The sequence below is a fragment of the Corvus kubaryi genome, unplaced genomic scaffold (assembly GCF_017639235.1).
Source record: "Corvus kubaryi isolate FWS band 111438036 unplaced genomic scaffold, C.kubaryi_AGA036_p1.0 37398, whole genome shotgun sequence".
Classification (NCBI taxonomy): Eukaryota; Metazoa; Chordata; class Aves; order Passeriformes; family Corvidae; genus Corvus; species Corvus kubaryi.
This window is the reverse complement of record NW_024581137.1, coordinates 11,267,032-11,290,603: the sequence shown is the minus strand read 5'-3', so window position 1 is coordinate 11,290,603 and position 23,572 is coordinate 11,267,032. Positions and strand designations below refer to the sequence as shown.

At 41.9% G+C, this 23,572-nt stretch overlaps 1 protein-coding gene across 1 annotated transcript in view; it reads left to right on the top strand.

Annotated features, from left to right (window-relative positions):
- The window catches only part of EPDR1 (ependymin related 1), a 30,625-nt gene extending 15,765 nt beyond the window's left edge, over positions 1–14,860 (top strand). The window contains exons 4-5 of the mRNA XM_042044269.1: positions 10,560–10,768; positions 12,773–14,860. Coding sequence (XP_041900203.1) covers positions 10,560–10,768; positions 12,773–12,963 — 400 coding nt within the window. The 3' untranslated portion in view covers positions 12,964–14,860. The remainder of the gene's footprint in view (positions 1–10,559; positions 10,769–12,772) is intronic.
- Positions 14,861–23,572: the final 8,712 nt, after the last annotated feature.

The following is a 23,572-nucleotide window of genomic DNA, read 5'->3' as shown; positions in this document are numbered from 1 at the left end:
AGAAGCAGCATCAGCATTCTGATCTCAGCAGGACTAAGCAGAGCAGAATAAATGACCTCCCTAATGGACCCAGAACTGTAAACTTCCCTTTCTAAATCATTACTGTGTACTGCACCACTTGGATTTGTGTTCAAAATGCCACTTCCTTTACAGCCATGGTGCAGTTAACATCTTCCCTAATTATATGTTTTCTTTCAAATAGACATTCCATTCTTTCCCGTAATTCTTCTATTTTTCACACTTTCAGTCAGTTCCACCTGGAATTTTAATGCACTGACACATTGTATTTGAATCCAGTTATTAATTTTTGCACTCACCTAACAATATTACTTTTGATTGATAGTTGCTGAAGGAAGAAGAAAAAGACCTGCACAAAGACTTCTGGTTGAAATGAAATTATTTTTACATTGGTGGTGGGGAGGAAGAATGTAGTTCATTGCAGTGATTTCAGGTTCCATTTATTTCCAGTGATGTGAATCTCCATCTTTTACAAAGTTCATTTAACAATAAGCTGTACTCAGATCTTTGGATGGAGGTGTTAGAAAGTTGAAGATGCTTCCAAACTGTTGCGTCTGATTATCTGGCCTGACTTCCAAACTCCCTTAAAAACAGACACAGTCTTTTTATTTTTTATATTGGACAGATATCAGATAGACCTGAATCATCCCTCTTAAGGAAATCATTGCACATGGAAGGTGGAAATCATTACATCTTGGGACAGCAATCTGGTACAAGCGCATATCCTCACAAATTTTTCCAGGGAATATTCCATCATGAAAGAAAAGTTTGCTCTATCAGAATAGGGACCTCTTCCCATCTGTTCCAAAGGACAATCTGTTCCTCAGACTGCTTCATGATTACTTCTTCTGTAGGAGCACATATTGAAAAGCAACTAACTGGCCAAGTATATGCATGATGGGATTTACAATCTCGATGAAGATTATTCTAGGGCTCCTGAATTGCATGTAATCCCTGTTCATGGTGTATGAAGATCCTCCTCTGTTTATAAACAGAAGTTGTGTAAGAAGCTGCAGTACCCAGTTCTAGTTGAAAAAAAATGTTTTTATATTTTATTATTCTTTTATTCTAAAGTTGTGTCTGAAAAAGGGAGAATATTTAAATTTAGTTATTTGTAATTAAGGAACCTCATTCTGCTGTCACTTTCTGATGTGTAAAATAGATACTTTCATAGGGGGCAGAGATAACATCCAGTCCTGTCTCAGACCCTGATTAAGAGAAAGATGTGAAAACTCCAGATAAATCTGACAATTATAATCATCACATTATTTAGGTTGCAAATTACTTTTAGGATCATTGAAGCCAAGAGTTAAATTAACACTACAAAAACCACCACTAAACCATGTCCCTAAGCACCACATCTTCCGGGCTTTTAAATACCTCCTGGGATGGTGACTGAGCCACCCTGCTGAGCCTGCTACAATGCTTGGAGGAATCTTTCCAAATATCCAATCTAAACCTCCCCTGGCACGACTTCAGGCCATTTTCTCTTGTCTTATCACTTGTTCCTTGGGAGAAGAGACTGGCACCCACCTGGCTACGGTCTCCTTTCAGGAAATTGTAGAGAGCAATGAGGTCTCCCCTGAGCCTCCTTTTCTCCAGGTTAAACCCCCCCAGCTGCCTCAGCTGCTCCTCATCAGACTTGTGCTCCAGACCTTTCCCCAGCTCTGTTGCCCTTCTCTGGACACACTCCAGCACCTCAATGTCCTTCTTGTAGTGAGGGGCCCAGAACTGAACACCGTTTTAAGTGCAGCCTCACCAGGGCTGGGTATAAGGGGACAGTCACTACCTTGGTCACACTTGTTGATACAAGCTAGGATGCCATTGGCCTTCTTGGCCCCTTGGACACACTCTGGCTCAAGTTCAGCTGGTTGATGACCAGCAACCCCTGGTCCTTTTCTACTGGGCAGCTTTCCAGCCACTCTTCCCCCAGCCCGAAGCACTACCTGTGGTTGTTGTGACCCAAGTGCAGGACCCAGCTCTTGCCCTTGTGACCTCATACCATTAGCCTCAGCCCATTGATCCAGCCTGTCCAGATCCCTCTGTAGAGCAACCGTACCCTCCGGCAGATCAACACTCCTGCCCAACTTGGTGTCATTTGCAGACTTAGTGAGGGACTGAGTGATGACTTGATCCCGTCATCAAGTCCGTAAAGATACTAAACAGGACTAGCCCCAGTACTGAGCCCATGGGAACACCGCTCCTGACCAGCCACCAGCTGGATTTAACTCCATTCACCACTGCTCTCTGGTCCTAGCTTTTCAGACAGTGTTTAACCCAGTGAACAGTGCACCTGTATAAACCATGGGCAGCCAGTTCCTTCAGGAGAGTACTGTGGGTCACTGTGTCAAAGACTTTACTAAAGCCCAGGTAAACATCAGCATCCTTCCCCTCATCCACTGAGTCACAGGAGATTGGGTTGGCCAAGCAGGAGCTGCCTTTCATAACCGATCCTGCACATACCTCATAATGCCACTCAGGATGATCTGCTCCATGACCTTTCACAGCACTGACCTCAGGCTGACAGGCCTGTAGTTTCCTGTGTCCTCCTCCTTGCTGTTCTTGTAGATCACATTGCTAACTTCCAGTGAACAGTGACCTCCTGAGTGAGCCAGGACTGTCAGCAAATGGTGGAAAGTGTCTCAGTGAGCAGTTCCGTGTGCTCCCTCAGTACTCTTGGGTGGATCCCATCCAGCCCCGTGGACTTCTGTGTGTCACACACAAATACGATATGTGTAGCAAGTCACTAACCATTTCCCCTTGGATTTTGGGGGCTTCATTCTGCTTCCTGTCTTTGTCTTCTAGTTCAGGGTACTCAGAGAACAACTAGTCTTAACCATTAAAGACTGAGGCAAAGAAGGCATTAAGTACTGGATAAGTAACTGGATAAGTTCCTCATCCTGAACAGGCCAAAGTCTGCCCTCCAGAAGTCAAAGAAAGGTGTTCTGCTGAACTCCCCCTCCTTACTTTCCTGATAATTTAAAACTCTGTTATTTTGTGATCACTGTGCCCAAGATGGCCTCCAGCCATTGCATCACCCACAAATTCATCGCTGTTCACAAACAGCATGTCCAGCAGGATACCTTCCCTAGCTGGCTCCCTCACCAGCTGTGCCAGGAAGTTACCTTCCACTCAGTCCAGGAACCTCCTAGACTGTTTCCTCTCTGCTGTGTTATATTTCTGGCTGACATCTGGTAAGTTGAAGTGTCCCATGAGAACAAGAGCCAGTGATTGTGAGACTTCTCCCAGCTGCTTATAGAGTATCTCATCTGCCCCTTCATCCTGGTTGAGTGGTCTGTAACATGACATCTGCCTTGCTGGCCTTCCCCCTGATTCTTACCCATGAACACTCAACCCTCTTGTCACTAAGCTCCACACAAACAAAACACTCCCTAACATACAGGGCTACTCCACCACCTCTCCTTCCTTTCCTGTCCCATCTGAGGCATTTAAAGCCATCCTTTACGTCCCTCCAGTTGTGCAAGTCATCCTGCCATCTTTCAAACTATATCACAGTTTTCCTGCTGCAGAGTGGCTTCCAGCTCCTCCTGTTTGTTGCCTATGCCGTGTGCATCAGTGTAGCTGTGCTTCAGTTGGGCTGTTGATCCTGTCACCTATTTTGTGAGGGGAAAAAGTCCTGTGTTGACTGTTCTCAAGCACTTCTGTGGTTTCTAACATATCAATAACCCTTGTGTCTTTGCTGTCGTGTAGATCTCCATACCCTTCCTCCACTGAGAGGGCAGACCAAAGGACCTTGATAGCACACCATCTCTCAAACATGGGTGTGCCACCCCCAGGCTTATCTCTAGCAAGCCTGGTTTTCTCTCTTTCTCACTTCAAATCTAGTTTAAAGGTCTTTGCAGTCTGTGATACTCCTCAGCCTACTCTCCTGCTCCCACAGCTCTGTCACTAAGCAGAGGTGTTCCTGGACCTGGGCTCAGCTCCCACAGGGATTCTCACTGCCGCTGTCCAAGCAGGGACCCCCCTGCAGGTGATGCCTGGGTCCATCAGAGCTCTGTCTGGGCAGCTGCATCAGTTGTAGCAGCTGCAGAGCTTAGGGAGGCTGTGCCTGTCTTCTGGGTGGATCCTGTTGCTCCCTGGTCAAGCTGGCAGAGGTTCAGCACCCTTGCTGAGCACCCTTCCACGGGAGGAGCTGCCCCACACCCTGTTTGCCTACCCTGGCCTCTGCTGCTCCCTGTGGGCTCCATTTATACATGATAGGGGGCTTGGCCACCATTGCTCCTGGCCCTGCCCAGGTCCCACCAGCCCTTGTGGTGCGAGCTGCAGGCTCCTGGCTGGTCTCTAGAGGTAGAATTAAAAACAGGACACAGGTATGTCTTTTATGTTTGGTTATGTATTTTTTTCCTTTTTGAGATACTCTCAGTCATTGTAACCATGTTTTTTCTGGCTCTCTCTACATTTTAAATTTCTGTTTCCTATTTCTTACATCTTTACAAGCTCAGAGTGCCTTAAAATAATTGCCCTCTCAAAAGAGCATTCCCATGTCTCAGTTTTGAGCACCAGTTCTTTCAATTGAGTTATTTACTGCCCTTCTGCATATGGCACAAAGAGGGTGAGAAATGTAATAAATAAATAAATTATAACGTACCTCTGTCATTTCCCTCTTTATTATTTCATCTTTCCTAAGATCTTTTGTGTATATTGAGAGGTGAGTCCTGGCCTTCCCCACTCTTTTGGGTCTCCTCTAAGCCCTGCAATGATTTTCCAGTAACCTTTATTATTATTAACTTACTCATGGAAGCGTCATTGTACTAGACTTTTTTACAAACCCAGAACAGGAAAATAATCTCTGACCTCAAGTATATTTTGATATGTGGTTCTGCTAGTATATACCATATTCCCTAGGAGGTGATTCCATTGATTCATTGGAAAGCTTTATGGTATGCTGGCCACATCTTCCATTCCTTTCCTTTTGAGCTGTGTTGTTGTCTACAGGACTCCAATTATGACTATATGGTTACTTATGAAAACACACAGATGCTCTCTATTAAGGGCAGTGCATCTTTTAGCCCCTTGCAAAACACAACTCCCTTAAATACAGTACTTTACTCTTTTTCTTAATTTCGGCTTCAATTGCAGTACATTGTTCTCAGGGGTGTGACTTGGTGGATTATTAAGAAGTGTCAAATAGCCAAAAAGGGACAGCAGGGGAAACAGCCTTCATGCTGAAGAGCTGAATTTCCCTTAGTGTTTGCCAAAATAACTAATCTAATTTATGGGAAAACAACTAAAATAATAAGAAGTTGCATAATTTTTTATTGAGTTTCATAATTAAAGTCACAAAAATATGCTGTCTTTTAGCTGGTGTAGCTTTGACTTTGCAGCTTTTGATTCCTGTATTTAAGGTTTTCTTTCTACACAAACTTCATAATTAACAGGACTTAAATTGGCTAATTCTCTCTGCTTCAGAAACTGGTAGTGTGGTCAAAGTTCCTCATATACCTTGCTAATTAGATACCTGATATAGGGAGTCTGATCTCCTTGAAATTAAAAAAAAAAAAAAAAAAAGCCTTTACAATCTGTGAGTGATTTAAATCAGACTAAAAAAATACTGCTTTTACACAATATCACATTACATTTACTGTCACATGTATCTGCACAGTCCTGTATTTGTACAATATACCATAGTCCTGCACCACTGCCAAACATGTGAGATCAAATATGGTAAATTACTGTTGTTGTTGAGGTCTGATATACCAGAAGAAAAACACAAGTCTGAAATTACCGAAAACTTCATGGGAAAGAGGAAAGGAGTTCCCAGAAATACACTAAAAAACGAATGCTTCTCCCTTTTGAAATGAGCTTGCCAGATCCTTCCAAAAGCAGATGAATGTTCTTGACCTGATGAGTGTTTATCAACTGTCTGCATGTCTGTTTGGCAGCTTTGCTCCCTTGAAATATTCTTAATCTGAGGACCTGAGAAGATGGGGTTATATAGTCACACTTCTAGTAAAGGTTCCCATTCTCCCAGTCCATCTTCAGTAAAAAATGTGTAAAAAAGAGTGGTATCATTGTGGGGTATTTTATCTAGGGGATACAAAATAACTCAAGAATTAAGTATATGGATGTATCTATCCATGCACACTACAACAGAGAATTTGTTTGGGATATTTGTAGTGAAATTTCTTCTAATTAGAGGTGGATTTAGCTTCTTCCAAAATGTTAAAAAATGTCTTTTTACAAACAGAACTGGCAAAGAGTACCACAAAGGCAGACAGATGCTTCAAGCTTTCATTTAATCACAAAAGAGAAAGCAAAGTTAGCTTGGAAATAATTGCAGTGACCTCAGCTTGAAGTATTAAATAGCAAATACTGTTTCCTGCTGAGTAATACAGTATCTCAGATACAAATAATACACACAATTTTGCTTCCATTTTTCAGTAGCTTTATACTGCTAGGTAATATATATCCATCCTGGCTAACATGAGTGAGAGTTTTAAGGTTACAATAGCTACAGCTGGGAAAACTGAATCAACAGGTTAACATCCTAGGTGCATGAAACCTCAATACTGGTCAAGACCTTTGCAGTAAAGGAGGGTCTGCTTTACCATTGTTTCAATGTTTTTTGGGGGCAGGATTTGTGTTTGTTAATACAATGCCTCACACAGCTGGTTCGTGATCACTGATTTGTGTCTCTCCAGTGCTACAGCAATCAATGAAAAATACCAAACAGCATTTTAAGGCTCAGGTACTGTAAGTTGCTTGTCCAAAGCTACAGAGCAAAATGATGCAGAGCCAGATTCAGCACACAAGGAATTTCTATTACCCAGTCTCAATCTCAGACCATTATTTTGCTTCTCTCTAGCAAATGACCTTGTCTGATGTTCTTCAATACATCACAGGTGTCTTGCCATGCCACTGACAGCATCTCTGCTCCTCTGAGTCACTACAAAGGCAGTCAGACAGCAAGCAGCTCCTTTCTTGTCGGCTTGTCTTTCACGAGGAAGCCCTTGGAAGTGCAGAAGTAAACCCTGGGAGTCAGGCAGATGTGTTAGGTGATGGGCAGGCTAGCATGCTTCAGGACTGGGAAGGACCCAGCACAGGATGCAGACTGAGCACCTGAAAAGGAGCTGGTAGCATGATCTTAACATTAATGATGGTTTTTTCTGACAAATGTTGAAAAACAGTTCACTGTTCTGAATTGTGTTATTAACATGCAAAACAATAGCCCATTCAGAAGACAAGTTTATTGGTTCAGGCCTTTATGGGGGTCCAGGAGTGGGTCTTTATGTTATCTGGGCTATGTCCTGAGAAGGACCTCTAACTATGTCCCCAGATTTCGTGAGGAATCTCAGAGGCGGGACAGTATTTGGATGCACACCCACCCCTTGCAGTATGTCCTTAACACAAGTGCTTCTCCTTGTGATTGTGTGGTCATGGTATACTGGCTTTTCATTAAACTCAGTTGGTCTCTTATTCAGAAAAATACTTTCCTTAGCTTGGGAGAAGAAAGTACTGAACCCAGCCTGTATCCCACCTATCTGACATGATTGCTTCCAGCAAAATCAATGGAATTATTTGTGCAGGATATGGTCCAGAGTTAAGAGATTCTGTAAAGCATAGGAGCAAAAACATGTGTCTTTGTATGCTGGAATTTATCCATTTTCAGGCACAGACAAAGGGAGCATTAAGGATCATGAGAGAGTCCCATAGTGTACAAGAGGGTGAGGCATAGGACAGGGTAGGGTGGAATAGGATAGGAAAGGAAGGGAAATAATCTCAGTCAGGCAAATAGGATAGTTGTCCAAGTAACTTACTCATATCTATTTCAAGCTGCCTAATTGAGGCCTAGTTGGGGCACTTTGTTTTAGGTTTGGGCTTTCTTGGAGTTACAGTTTAAGTAATTAAATTATTATAAAAATAATATTAGAAGTGGATGCAGGCTGCAAATATGTTATATTTTTCTGAAAAAACAAACTAATTAAAAATCATTTCCTCTCCTGTTTCTTTGCCAAGACCTATTTTCAGGACTCTCTGCTTCCCCTCAAAAAGCCAATGAAATCTCAGGCACCTAAAACAAATAGAGGCAGTATACTTAGGACTTGGCTGGTTAAAATCAAAAAGGGGAAAATATTTCTTATTCTAAAATATTTTGTTTTGAAATTATCATTTTTATATTTGTGCACATTTTGCTATTAATTTTGGCTGGTAAATTCTTCTCTTTATAAAACAACAACTTAACCATTCACCTTTCATATGCTGTTAAACTCAGATCCTGTGCAACAGAGCAATTCTCTATAAAACTTGGATGTGAGGCACATCTGGGTTGAACAAGGACAGTGTAAATCTTGCCCCTGCTTACCCAGGGGCGAGATCGTAATGCACATGTGAGCAGAACCACACTCTCTGCAGATCTCCTCTCATGTGCCTACCACCACAGAGGCAGAGTTCATCCCAGCAGCACATCAAGGTGTGGGACTGGTGGCTCTTACACATATGTTCAGTGCTTCTCCCAGAACCAAAATTTACGTGGTGGAGCCTCTTATTCTGCAGAATGGGTGCTAGAGAGATGATTGGTGCTGAGTTTGATTTGTTTGGATTTTCCTCATTTTTATTTACTTTGTTGTTTCATAATGCCCATCTTGCTGTCTGCAAGATTGTTAAAAATGCAAGTAAAATTTCTGTGTGAATTAAGTTTTAAGTGAGGATTTTAAATAAAAAAGAAATGTAATAGTTGAATTTTTATTCCCAGTAGTTTGTAATACACTGGGACTTTTTGTTCTCTTACAAAATCATTATAATTATCACTCAGATGTCTCAAACATGGTGATAGATTCCTCTGTAAGGCATTTCTTATCCCACTTTTATGGGCAGCCAGCTGAAGAGTAGTTGGGTCACTAGACTGTCATTGAAAGCACATAAATGTATTTTAGTGTTCTTGTATGTTCTCTGGACCAAATATGATATAAAAGGTATGTATGTCCATATGTGGTCTCAGGTTGGGTTTATGTAAGAAAATATAAAGACACTGAATTCTCCAGTAGTGCGCCATGACTTCAGAAACCTTGCCTTTAAGAAAATGGCAGGCAAGTTTAGGTTGGTGAAAGTCATGGCAAAAGCAGAAATATTTTGATATGGGCAGAAGAATGATTTACCCTGGGGAAGGTTGTACATGGCCTTGCAGTTTATCAGCCTGTTTATGTGAGTCTTGTCAATGTGGGGGAAGTTCCCAGTGACTGACTTCCATGTGGAAAGTGGGACCAGCTATGTCCCATGTTTTGCAAGGTTGTTTGTGAGAGAGGGTTCCCAGTTTACATCATGTGAGCTTCCTTGTCTCATTTTATGTTCTCTTTCACTCCGTTCAGTTTGGCTAATGACATTTAGCCTGCCTGTGTTTCAACACGTGCTGGATAAATGATCCTCTCAAGAAGTGATGGGAATGTTGCTTAGATGCTCTTAACCGTGCTGAGACACTTCTCATTATGCAACCTTTAAATGCTACTGTATCAGTGGTGGGTGAAGTTATTGCTGTCTGGTGCAATTGTGTAGTGCAAGAATTAAAACTGTAAATTGTTTTGGTTTCAACCCCGTTTTATGTAAACTTTGCATCCTCCCCAAAAGAACGTGAGGACTGCAAAGGTATGGAAGCGATGTCACAGTGTTGGTGGCAGACCAGACCACTGTAAACAGTAACCAGATGAAAGTGTCCGTATAAATGTTTATTGTCTCTCCTCAGAGCATGGCTTGGTCACTTCATACTCAGTAGAAGATTGGTTTTAAAGCCTTGTTAACTATCCATTTTGTTGACCTCACCTTCTAGCCTCTCAAGTTCACTGAGCTCCACACCTCTCCTTATCTCTGCCTTACTGTTTTGCTCCTCTGCTTTCTCCTTTCATGACTTCCTGGGTCTGGTGGCTTCCAGAGAGAAACTGTGCCTTTAGGAGGGTGACCCTCTCAGTTCTGCACTTGGGACCACGTGCTTCCCCCTTTGCCACCATGTCCCACTTAAGCTATGTGTGTTGCCATGGAAAAACATCTGTGAGGATGGCAGATACCACATCTAACCAGTAAAGAGAAAGGCTCTACCACATTCATGGAGAAGTGAATCTATCCAGGCTGTGCAAGCAGATTTTTTCAAAGGCTTATAACTTAGCCAAATCTGGGCAACTTTTATTAAAAACTTTTCCCCTGCCAAAATTTTAAATCCTTTCTCCAAAACATGGAGGCACTAGAGCTTTTTAATGAAACAGTTATTAAAAAAAACCAAAACAAAACTAGGAATAATAACATGTTTTTCTCTCAGTTGTTCTCAGAAAAGTTGTTCTGTTGTTCTCAGAAATGGCTGAACCAGTTCAGCCTGATTTATTTATTTTGGAAAGAATCAGCTGAGACAAACTTTCAGCATGGGAAATTTCAGCCCAACTGGTTAGCATTTCTCAAAGTTTGGCAAAGTTTAATGCAAGTGGAAATGTTCTTATACTGACAAGTCAAAGGCAAGCTTACATATCAGCAATGTTCCTTGCTTAGGATAGAAAAAGACTATATATATATATATTAATTGCTTTTTCTTAATGTTTCAGGTTCTTTGAATATATATTGCTCTACAAAGATGCAGTGATGTTTCAGATTGAACAAGTTACAAAGCTTTGCTCGAAGATTGCTCTGACAGAGCCATGGGATCCATATGATATTCCTGCCAATTCAACTTATGAAGATCAGTACTACATTGGGGGACCTGGAGATGAAGTTATGGTACAGGAATGGTCTGACAGAAAACCAGCGAGGAAATGTACGTGCATGCTCTTGTTTTATTTTAATAACAATCAATGTCTCTGCTGCACAGGGAAAAATAAAATTATTTGTGGTTTACTCCAGGTTTCCATATTTCTATAAAATTCTATGGAAGAAGTAATGAAAGTGGCCCATGCACAGATTATCATTTTAACAACAATGCATTTTATTAGGAAAATGTTTCAGATCTCAGCAGGATTAAAAATGTTCAAGGGACTTGATCGTATTGTATTTCATATCATACAGAGTTTGGTGTGGAACAGCATCATTTCATGTCTGAATCTGGCAGCCTGTATCCAAAATTTATTTAGAGAATAATTGGTACTATAATTAGGGGCACACTCAAACTAGAGTTTGTGTAACAGAAACAAAGCAGGTGTCAGTGTTTATCTACACATGGTTCTGCAGGCACTGAAATCCTTAATATGTGCCTAAATTTCGTTATCCTCTATACTGGTAAGAAATGTCTGCTCTCAAGGCTTAGTTCTGCACTCGGCAGCTGAACACTTGAACCATAAAAGAAAGTAGGGTGAATTTTCTGAGGTACAGTATGGTAGGTTTTGAATGCATAGCAATTTATTAGCACTTTGGCTTCCATTTCATCTATGGTTTATTGATGACCCAGACAACCATAAAAAAAAGTTTTAAAACCTCTGTGAAATTTATGGGACTATTCAGCTAATGCAGTGCTTATGGTTATAGACATCTAATATATAGGCTAGGTATGAACTTGAGGATTTAGCCAGAGGAAAATACTTCTTTCTTGAATAAAAGCAGAACAAATGAAGTAGAGAATAAAGGATAAGACCACTAGACATCTGTAACTGGGTCGATATATCCTCTAGTATTCTGAAAGAGGCAAATTATCACTCACTCCAAGAACTACTTCTTTTTTCAGAGCTGATATTTTTGGAATTTTTGTGGAACTTTATATCCTGATATGTTCAATAAATTGTGATTTATGTCCTGTATTATTTTGTATCTCCAGTGCTTTTCTGTATGATCATTTATAAACATAATGTCTGAGAGTTGTCTGTCTACCTATGTACCTTTCAGCTAATACTGGTTTGGATTCTAGAAGTTATATTTCTTTTACAATTATCAAAGTTTCAGGGGAGATACAGGCTACTTTGGTAGCATCATATTTTGCCATAATATTTTATTCAAAATTCTGAGAGATTTGTTGAGTAAAAGGTGCCTCCATTTCTGTATACTCAAGGCCATATTAATTAGGTCAGAATGTTTTTCTATACTAGCATGCCCTGAAGAGATATGTTCAAATATTACTCAGCTTACCACCCTTTCTTTGGATACAGTATATATGTGTTTCGTTTCACCTTTTTTTATTTCTGGTAATGTTGTTGTGGTACAGCATATGACACAAAATTGGAAGTACAGAAAATAAATGTGTGTGATTGCTGCTGGGTGGGAGAAAATAAGTGTCCTTGGGACTAGAAAAATTTGTTACAGGAACTGATTTGTGATCACAGTAGGTAATTTTAACATCATGAGTTTCTGCTATCGAGGTCTGAAATGCATAAAACAACCGGTTTTTTGATTGAAGGGGTAAAGAATGATCACAGAGGTTAATAAAAGAGAGAGAATAGCAAAGGGTATTCAAAGGAAACCACTTCAGTGGTGTTACTGACACTGCCTAAATAGCATAGTGGAGAAGGCAGAGGTGATGGCAGCAGAGAACAAGGGGGGAAGAGAGCAAGGGAACACCTCTGAGATTAACACGTTGTGGAATTAAACTGAAGTTAAAAAAGGGACAGGCTTGCTACATCACATACCTGAAGGAGACAATCATTGAGTGTAGTCTTGAGATAATGAACCGCTAGAAGTGTTTGAAAAGAATAGGAATTTTTAAAAAATAGCAGGATAATGAGGATCTGAATAGCCAGTGTTAAACAGAAGCAATGAGTTAAAAGAGACTGACATCATCATGACACTTTCGTCTGCTCTTGTCACCTAAAGTAGTCACATTTCTGCTTGGTTGCAGTGGAATCCTGGGTCGGCGTTTACACCGTCAAAGACTGTTACCCAGTACAGGAAACCTACACCAAGAACTACAGCGTGACAACCTCCACTCGCTTCTTTGACATCCATCTGGGCATCGCAGACCCCTCTGTGTTCACCCCACCCAGCTCCTGCCAGACAGCCCAGCTGACGAGGATGAAAGATGAATGCTGATTACGGACACTGGCTGCCCTGGGCAAACACATATTAGCCAAGAGGATGGTTATTGGTAGTCAATTATTGACATCTAAGCTGATTTTTCAAGCTAATTGTTGCTCTTTCTGGAATTTTTAAGTTTTCACTTGAGAGAGATCATAAGCATATAACTGAGTAAAATATGTAACATAAAAGATCTCTTTAAATCACCTTAATCTGTTCAGTGATGCACTTGCAGCATGATATAGTTACCCTTAAGATAATATTTCTAGATACTGTTTATTTAAGGTTGATTTTCCTTTTGCAAAGATTTCATTATTTATTTTTTCAGGAAGACAAAGCATAAGCAGATGGCAGCAATGGTACTGTCTAGAAGAAAAAGCTGAATTTTGTTGTTACTTCTGGAGACTTGAAGCGAAAGATGACCTGCGTAAAACTTCATCCCTAAGTGAAAAATGCCATTTTAAACAATATGCATCAAAATTGTGGAAATTTGTTCTTGGTTTTATTTTGCTTTGTGTTCTGTTTTGGTTGGGTTTTTTTTTTTTCTTTCTGCTCTTCAGGAAGCTGGTAGTCCAATTATTGAGCTAATTTTTGTTCTTTCTGAAAAAAAAAACTGGAGTAGCTTTATTCATGTAATGCTAGCAGAAAATACTTTTCTGTTTCTTGGGAGAATGGTGTGAAAGGAAGGGAAGGAGGGAGAGGTACACCTTCAAAAACAGTAAGCTGAAGCTTTTGTGCATTTACTACCCTTTTGGAGAAGGCTTCCAGTAGGGTGTGATGAGACATTTTCAGTCACATTTTACTTCAGCACTCACTTTTCAAGGCAATACTAGTTTTAACCTATGCAAAGGGATTAAAAGGTGCTGCACTCTAAACGGCTTTAATGTTTTCTAACTATTTTCAAGAGTCTTTACTCAGGGTGTGGAAACACCTTCATAATTCCAGGGAGATTTGAAAAAAAGAAAAGCCGTTCTTAGTGCACAGTCAGTAAAGGCTGAATCAGTGTTCACACGGTGCCTGGCGGTCAGGATGGAGAGAAAGACAGAGCCTGTGACCTGTGTAGGGAGGCAGGAGGGAGGAATGGGAAGCACAGGTTTTAGATGTCCTCTGTGCAGTGTGGCAGTGAGGCACTGCAATCTAAGCAGACAAGACAATCTTGCTTTCTTTTGCACCCACTCCATTGATGCCTTCTTTATTTGCTGTTTCAGCAGCATCTTAAATCTTATTATCTCCACATAACCAAAAAAGCGCAGGAAGCGCACATATTTTGGGTTAGAAATTTCAAACCAAACCTTCATGCACCTTTGAGACTCTCAGAAGTGTGATGGGTTTTGCACTTTTACCAAATGAGATTAACTGGTTTATTCTGTAAGATACGCATTTTATTTATTATTTGAAAATAAATTTAAAGACAGATTCTTGAACTCCTACACATGTTGGGTAGTTGTTTGCTCCAGAATTCATCTGGCTGTAAACAGTGCAACACTGGGAAGTTTGGTGTCTCCAGAGGAGAGATGCTGGGCAGGCTTTTAGCGCTTTATATACTCATAGCTTTTTGTACGTAAGCAAGTGGGACAGTGGTTGTTTTTCTTTCACAGTTGTGGTCAGAATGGCATTTTACTTTGCCCCATGCCTAATGAAAGCACATATACGTACTGGTTAAAATTTAGCTAGTTCATTAAAAATTTCTCTTGGAGAGGGCCATTTCACTGAAACACGCTAGTGGAAAGAAGGATTTGGTTTCCTTGAATTTAGAGTGCATTTATTCGGTACTTGCCTTCTGTATTTTTTGTGTGACACTCTAAATGCTAACTGCATATTGTTCTCATTAGGACAATGATTAACATGCATTTCTTAATATGTGTCTTGTCAGAATCTGGAAAATATAATAAATCTGGCTAGCAAGCATGAAGCTGTGGTACTGAATTGTTTGGGATGGCTTTGTTGCGGTGCGGTCAAGCATATAGCTGGGTAATCAGGGTGGCTGTATTATGTTTTGCTGACAGTGATATAGTTTCTAGCAATAACATTAGTCGTTTCTTTAAATATGAATTTGCAAATTTGCAAAAGCCTGGTACATAAAAGTGCTTTAAAAATTTTGCCCTGACATGCAGGACAATTTTATACAGCTAAATATGTTCCTCTAAAACAGTGCTGTTGTCTTCATATTTATGCTCTACAAATCCAATGCAGAGAGTTGTCAAAGAGATAACAAGCAGCAAAATTTAGGATTACGTATTTTAAATTAGCCACAAACCAAGTATGAAGCACAACATGCGTATGCCTGGTTTGTTATCTTTGTTATGATGTGCTTTGGTTTGTTGTCATGTACCACAAGAGACATTTTGTCTTCATGCAATTACGCCAGTGACTCAATGAGAAGGAGCATAAAAGGGATATAAGGTAGCTATATAGTATGGTGCCACACTTGAATAAAAATGGGAGGGTTCATATGTCTGATAGGCTGGGAAACTTGTTTATCACACTTACTTGGTGAAAAATTAATAATGAATTGGTGTGTACATGAGTTATATTGTATTCTGTGGAGTAACAGCAACAGAACCTGGTAGCTGGATAGTCTGTGAGGCAGAGCTGATTTTGTGAGATTTCCAGTGTTTCCTGGTTTCAGCTGGGCCAGAAGTAGTGCAAACATATATGTGCCTGCCATATTTTTGTGTTTGTGCTTGGAGTCTTTGCTGAAAGCAGGATGTGTAGAAACAGAACATTGTTTTATTTAAAGTTAACCAAACATTCCTGAACCTCAAAGAAAGGCTTAGTTTGAGCTTGGGGAGGAGATCTGGGCATTTGGTTCAGTTCCTGTTTTAACAGTTTGCTTAACTCTACTATTAGGGACAGATTTTGCTGCCTCAAGCCATGCTGCACACCATAGAAGTGCTGCCACTTACCAGGGAATGCCAACTTTCATGAAGAACATAGGAAGAAACACAGTAATCCATTGTCAATTTTAGTCAAGAAACCTCTAAACAATATGATATTCTTATTTTGGGACAGTAACAAAATCAATATATTTCTCACCCTGAAGTTCATTTCATTTTAGTGCTAACACTTAGTCCTTGCAGACTTGCATCTCTTTTCCCACCACCGTATACTTCCTAATGTCAATGGAGTCCACTTCCAAACTGTGTTTGCAACCCTCACTTGCATTTATTTCAGTATTTCAGAGTTGAGCGTTTAAATACCTGATGGATCTGAGCTGGACTTGACCCCTTTATTTTGCCAGCAGTTCTATTTCAAGTCCAAGCCATATGCAGATACGAGTAACGTATGCTGAACTACATGTGGGGGTCCAACAGAGAGACCAGTGTTGGCTCATGTGCAATTGCTGCTGTCCCAAAATACCAGTTGATGAGAGGTCTTGGCATGGCTGTTGTATTACGTCCTGTATCTTCTGCACCCTTGGCCACAAACTGCTGCAGGAGGCAAACAGCAAGATGTTCTCACATGACAGAAAGGCACATCATGCGATCATCGGCAGCTTACTCCCTAACTGTAAGGAATAAAGATTTCAAAATGGCACCCACACAAATAGACAGAGGTCCCTGACTATATAAAGATCTGGAGGTCTCAATCAGGTACCTTTCCAGGAAGCTGCATGTTCAGGATGGATTCGGACACATACAGATTTAGTCTTCACATTTGCACTTAGGCATAGAAACAAATGGAGCAGGCTTGAAAAGCTTTTTAAACACTCCTCAGCATTTACTCCTTTGTAAGGGGTGAGGAAAAAAACTTTTGATCCAATCAGTAGTCACAGAAAACTGTCAGAAATGTAGGACAAGATGCTGCTCTGAAGATGTTTGTTAGGGTAAATTTCCAAACACTACTTGAGTGCCTACTGGTTTAACATGCTCCAGTGTAGAGATCCATGTGGTTTGGTATGGCTATTTCAGCATAGAGCCCAAAACTGCATACTGAATGAAGTGATGCACTTAGCTGCAGAATGATACTTTGTTTGAAACAAATAGCCCAGAACTGCACATTTTGCAGGTGTGAGTGCATGACTGATGACCTGCATGTTTATCTACAGGAATGTGTGTGCCTTTAAAAGGGTGCTGCCTGCTCCCTTTGAAGACTGAAGAATTAATCTTTACACTGCTACATCCATAAGAATCTACTTCAGAGTCCTTTCTTTCCTACCCTGCAAGGTGGGAACAACAATTCTGCTTTCCACCTGCTCTTGCCTTCCTGATTGTGGTAACTCTGGGCCAACATCACGGCCTCAGCCAGTGGGGCCCTCAGAGGCCTGGAGGCATTGGTGCAGTAGCACTAATGTCATGGAGGGCTCCCAGCCCCTGCCTTGCAATGTGTAATAAAATTACGCGTGTGTGTTACACGTCTGGGCTCACCCTTTGTGCCCCTGCGCGCTCGCTCCATGCACGAGGGTGTTGCTCATGCCCTCAGCACCCAGCCGTCACCATTAATTGGGCTCAGCTCAGGCTTCCATGACGCCAGGCCAAGGGGCTCGTGAGCGAAAGGGAAGGAGAGGAAATGAAAGGAAAACCTGCTGGGCTCACCCTGCTCCCCGCCAAGGTTTTTCCCACGCTTGCTCAGGACTGATAAACAGCTTTTACGTTCCTGAAACAGCAGCAGCTCAGTTGCCAGCTCTACGTCACAGCCCATGTCATGCTGAAGGAGAGGGTTGTATTTCACCCTCTGCACTAAAATTATCCTTCAGGCCAGGCCAGTGACTCAGTTTTGTTTTCCATGGAGAATGCATGCCCGCTCCCATCACCTCTGCCACTGCCGTCCCAGCCTGTCTGGTGGAGGTTTGTCCTCATGCCACCTGCCCCAGTCCAGCAGTCTGTGACAGCCTGGATGGCCAGATAGTGGCCTTCAGCCTGTCCCCACTGTCCCATCTTCATTCTTCAGGTCTGTGAGGGATCTTGCTGCACCCACACACAGGGCAGGCAGGTCTTCTTTGCTTTCCTATAGGGCTTTTAAAGTTGTGGGGAAAACCCTTCCTATCTTTCCATTGCCATGCCGCTTTGAAATGAATTTTTTTACCTGGTTTCTTCACCTGTTTCCTTTCTTTGTAGGAGAGCTGCTTCTGTTAATCTGATGGGGCAATTTTTCATATGCATGTCAGGTTTGGGGGTTTTTTACCACAGTCTTGGTGCCATGTAGCAGCCCTTGTTTATTGCTGCAATGCCTCATGATCGGTGACTTGTATAAAGAAGGACATTCTTGATGTTGGCAGCAGTTTGCACTGGCAAGAGCACAGGAAGCGGAAATGCTGAAAGTGATGACTAATGACAGCAGACATACCCTTACTAGTGGCCCAAGTGACTACCAACTATGATGACAGTGTTAAAACTCTGGGATCTGCAGAGTCTGTAGACACTTAACCCCAAGAAACACATCACATATCTCCAAAGGAGATGGGGAACTATGCTGGGCAGCCCACATTGCTTTTACTTTAATAAAGTAAGATCCTGTAATAGATCCTGTAATAAATCCTGTATGCATGACCATAACTCATTCTTGAGCAGTTGCTTCATAGAGAGACAGAAAACCAGATGTTTTCTTCCAGCATTCTTCTACAGAAATTATATAAAAGTTATTGTCAGAAAATGTTGACTTTTGAATTAAAGAAATGGTATGTAGAAAGTTTCAAAGATTTGTCGTGAAACAAATGCTGTATCTATAAAGCAATCTGAAGCTTTAACATAAAAATGTTCAGCCTTAGAACTTCTACTTTAAAGTAAATAAATAATGCAGCTTGTCAGAAGGACTAAACTCTGAATAACCCCTCTCAACTGGCTTTCAGCTTTCAAAGAAGCTGCTTCTCTTGTAAGCTTGAAGAGGAGCTCTTGTCTAAAGCTGGCTGCTTTTGCAACCATACCAATTCAGCTAATTAAAGATACTGTCTCTTCCTGCAGACCCTGTCCTGTGAAAGTGGTGGGTTTCTTTACTTGTGTGTTAGCTCAGTACTCTGCAGATTTCCAAAGAAATACGATGTTTTATGCCAGCACAGGATCTGTTCTGAATCTTTTGTTTTGTCAAATGCGCTTGCTTGAACACAGAGCAGGCTGTGAGTAACAGGCAGTGTCCCTTACCATGGGAGAAAGCTTACCTGAACTGAAGATACTTTTCCCTGTTTCCAGCCTGTCAGGACATCCTAGATTGGAAATCTCATTCAGAAATCTGTAAAGTTCATGTTTCATGTAGGTGAGAATGGGAGAAAAACAGCAATAATAGAACAAGGTGAAAAAAAAATTAGATAAGGCAAAATTAAAGTATGCCAACAGAATGGTAGCCCAAAAAAACAGTCAACCAAACCCCAAAGAAAAAGGAGGGGGGAGAAAGAAAGGAAGAAGGTGGAGAACCATGTTTGCCTACCCCTTCTCAGCCTGTTTTATCGGTTTATAGAAAGGACATTAATTATGGGGGACCAAATCCAAATTCAAAGGTTCCTAAACGTCAGCATTTCTTTTTGGGCGATACAAATCCTTGAAAGACCTGACCAGTCTGACGGAGCACTCATGGATTTTGCTCACACAGATGCTGGTCACTCAGTGCCTGATGGCCCTGCAGGGACCAGTGCATGGCTTTTGGGTGCCCTGCAGAAGGAAGGAGGCCTTGGATGGATTTGACCTTTCACGCTCGCTTCAGGGAAGTACCAAACATTTGCACCTCCCACTGAAGTGAATAGATTAGGCGTGAAATAATCTCTAGCTGGTGGAAATAAACAGTCGGCACTTATGACCCTGTTCTTTCATTTCCAAGAAAAGTTTTCTTAACAGAGCTGCTGAATTTGGACATTGAAAGCGCCCAACTCTCTTCCATTTAATTTCCACCTTGTGCTAGCTCACACTGCCAAAATGATATTGCCCTTAGGATTATTTGTTCCAACAGTCTCACTCTTACAGATGTGGATGAAAAGAACTGATGGTCCCCATGGGAAGCATTAAGAGTAATAATCAGAGGGTGAAGTCCAGAATGAAGCAAGGCAGGACATGTTCCTGTACACCTGCTGCCTCTCCCAAGCCACCCGACTGGACTTGTGAAATGGGCAATCACAAAAGTTAAACCACAGGAAGCAAAGCATTATTGTGTTTCGAAGACTGGGGCTAATGTTGCCTATCTTAGAGCAGCTCTAGCATGATGTCAGATGTGTTGCTCACTAACAAAATCTCTCCCTCCAGAGGATCTTTTTAAACAGCGAAGGAAATGTGGGATATTGCCTCGACAGTGAAACACGTCCCTGCCAGCCAAAAGCACCAGGCAAGGATGGCCAAGCACAATACATCATTAAAGCTTCCTCCTTTATTTCTACAGCAGTTGCCTGAAACATGGCTGGCAAAGGCTGTAGAGGAGGGAGACATACGTGGTGTGTGTTTGGTCAGGTGTCTTGAGCACTACAGTGAACTTTGGGCTGCCTGAACCCGAGGGCGTGAGCAGAATTGCTGCACTCCAGTGCTGTGAACTGCACTTGCTTTGTTCTGAAAACCCTCACACTAAAGTGCCCTGCTATGTAACAGCAGGCCATAGGAAAATGTTTGGGATGAGACATAAACCTCAGATCAGGCCATCAATAGCCATAGTTAAAAACTAAAGAAAAAAATCAAGTCTCACTTGCACTTCCAAAAAAACTTCCACCTACAGTGGCTAAAAGATGTGACTATTTATTTTATTTTGATGTGGTACTCAGTGCCAATTATATAGGAAGTTGTTACTTCCAGTCTGGATTATTGCTAGATACAGCACAGTATGGGAATCCAAATAGTACAGCCAGAGCTAATTGCTTCAGGATGTGCTAGTTCAGCATGCATTTGAGTGTGGCCACTTTCACAAGGCCCTGAGACAGCTCCAGGTTGAGGCAGAATAGGATTTGGACATCTCCTGGGAGGTGTGACCAACCTGTGGGACAATGAGACAGGTCTTACTCACATGCCTAGAGAATAGCCTGTACCAGTGCTGAGACCAGGAAGGAATTTTCCTGTAGGACAGATTGCCACAGTTTTCTGGGGCTTTTTTGCTTTCCTTTGCAGCATCAAGCATAACCACTGTCAGGGCTTCTAGGGTCCCTTTTGACCAGGTTGCCAAAGGTGACCCTCGCGCCTCACACCTGGACAAAGGCAACTTTCCCAGGGTGGCCCCCAGGGTCTGCTTCTTATCCTGTGTGTCACTGAGCACAGTGCATTGCCAGGGCTCCTCTGGGCTTTTTCAACTCTGTTCTGCCTGCTGCACCTGTGCCTCCAAGGCAATACACATGCCCTGGCTGTCTCTGGCCCTCTGGCCCATTGCAAACTTAGAGCAGGAGTGAGCTCTGCTCTTCCCTTGGCTCCATTTCTCCAGGGGTTCTTGCTTGTGCAGAACAGCCCATGCTTGGAAGGGCTCCAGGCTTGCACCCTCATGAGGAGATGTCACTTTTCAGCACTCCATGTGGGCAATACAAGCACCAGGCAGGCACAGGAGTGCTTTTCATGCATCACTACTTAAGAGCTATGTCAGAGCAAGTTTTGGAAGGCAAAAAGTGTGCTTTGTGTTATCAAGGTGTGTCATAATTTGGAAAATACCAAGCGCTACTCCTTTTGTGTGTGACTGTTGCCAATCCGTATTCTCACTCTTCAGGAAACAGGGACTACTCCATCTCTGTTCATAAACCCAAATTGTTTCAACTTTTACATCCAAAGTAATACATGACATTGGTTATTGTTCTTCCTCCTCAAAGGCTAAAAATCAAAATAATTTTTAAAAGGAGAAAGAAATAAATATAATGTAGGTGGGGGAATGTTTGGGGGTTGGATTTTTTGAATGCCAAAACACAAATTCATACATAAAAATGCATTACTGAACAGAGAAAATCACATTCTTAAAACTTTTGAGGTTTTTTTTTCCTGGAAAGAGCCTTCTTTGTGCATCAGTGAGTTATATACTTTCCTGTTTCTGGTAAAGGTTAATATTTTATAGGCAATTTCCAGGGTTTTTTCAGTATTAATTACATATTTTCAAGACTGTTGTATCATCTGTGGGTTGACCCAGTGTCTGCCTCTGATTTGAAAGAGACTGGGTTCACCTGGCACCCCTTCTTTTGGCTCCAGGCAGTCCCACTGCTTGGGTTATTCTCCATGGCAGGCTCCAGGAAGGATGTGTGGTCAAAACAAGTATGTCCTATGAAGGAATGATGTTTACAGACCATCATGTTCACTCTCTCCAGAGAGAGCCTGGGTGAAGGACACTCACCAGGAAGATAAACAGCCCATAATTTGTAATATTCCAAGAAACTCTATGGGCAAACTTGCCTGGAGAGGTGGAGTTCATAGCAACTGTGTTGGGTACAAACCGTGCCATTAACTCCTTGCCACAAGAGACACATGAGTGAGACAGAAATCTGTTTTCCCCATGCAGTCCCACTAGCAAATGGCTCTCCACAAGATGTAGGAGACTTGCAAAATTCTGACTCTGAATTTGCCAGACTTCAAATTATGTACTTTCAAGCTAAACTGAGGATTGCATTGACTGCTCCTGGCTACACCTGCACATTGTGATAATGCTTGTGAACATCTGTTCTGAAACAGAGCGAGAAAAATAAATTAAAATCCTGTTTCCACTGATATCTTTTCTGTTGGAAGCAGCTTTGAGCCATTCCCATGCATGCTGGCACTGGGTACCCTCTGCACTTCCCCTCCTCATGAAGCTGCAGAGAGAAGTGAGGTTGCCTCAGCCTCCTCCCCTCCAAATTGGATCAAGCCCCTGTCCTCAGCTGCTCCTCAGAGGATGCGGCTTCCAGCTCTTTCACCATTTTGTTGTCATCCTCTGGATACATTCAAGGACCTTCACATCCTTTTTAAATTTTGGGACACACAATATTCAAGATGAGCCTGCACCAGCACTAAATACAGCAGGACAATCACCTCTTTTGACCAGCTGGTTGTGGTGTAGTTGATGTGTGCCGAAACTGCCAACCCATATTGAGCCTTCTGTCAGCCTGCACCCCCAGACCCCTTTCTGCAGGGATCGTCTCCAGCCATGCCTCTCCCAGTTCATACTTGTGGAAAGTATTTCTCATCCCAGCATTTGTTCTTGTTCAATTTCATGCCACTGATGATTGCCCAGTGCTCCAACCTATCCAGATCCCTCTGCAAGGCCTCTTGTCCCTTGAGTCAACAGCACATCCCAGTTTAGCATCCTCAGAAAACTTCCAACTCCTGTCTCCAGATAATTGATAATATATCGAACAGAACTGTCCCTAGAACTGAGCCCTGAGGAACAGTTGGTGACTGGCCCCCAGCCAGATTCCCTACAACATTTTGAGCCCTGCTCTTCACTCAATTCTTCACCCACTGAACTGTGTACCTGCTCACTTCACAGTTGGACAGCTTGTCTAGAAGAATGTTGTGAGGGACAGAAACAAAAGCCTTAATAAACTGAAATCCAGAAAAGCTTCCTCCACTGCCTTCCCTTTATCCAATAGGTGGGTGATCTTATGCTAGAGGAATATTAAATAAGTTATACAGGACTATGTTGTCTGTGCCTTCTCCTCTAAAGGCCTTTCAGTAGCATCCAATATGATGTTCTCTGTAAGCTTCCCAGGCACTGAGGCTGGGCTAACAGGTCTGTAGTTTCCCAGAGTATCCCTCATGCCCTTGTAAACTGGAAT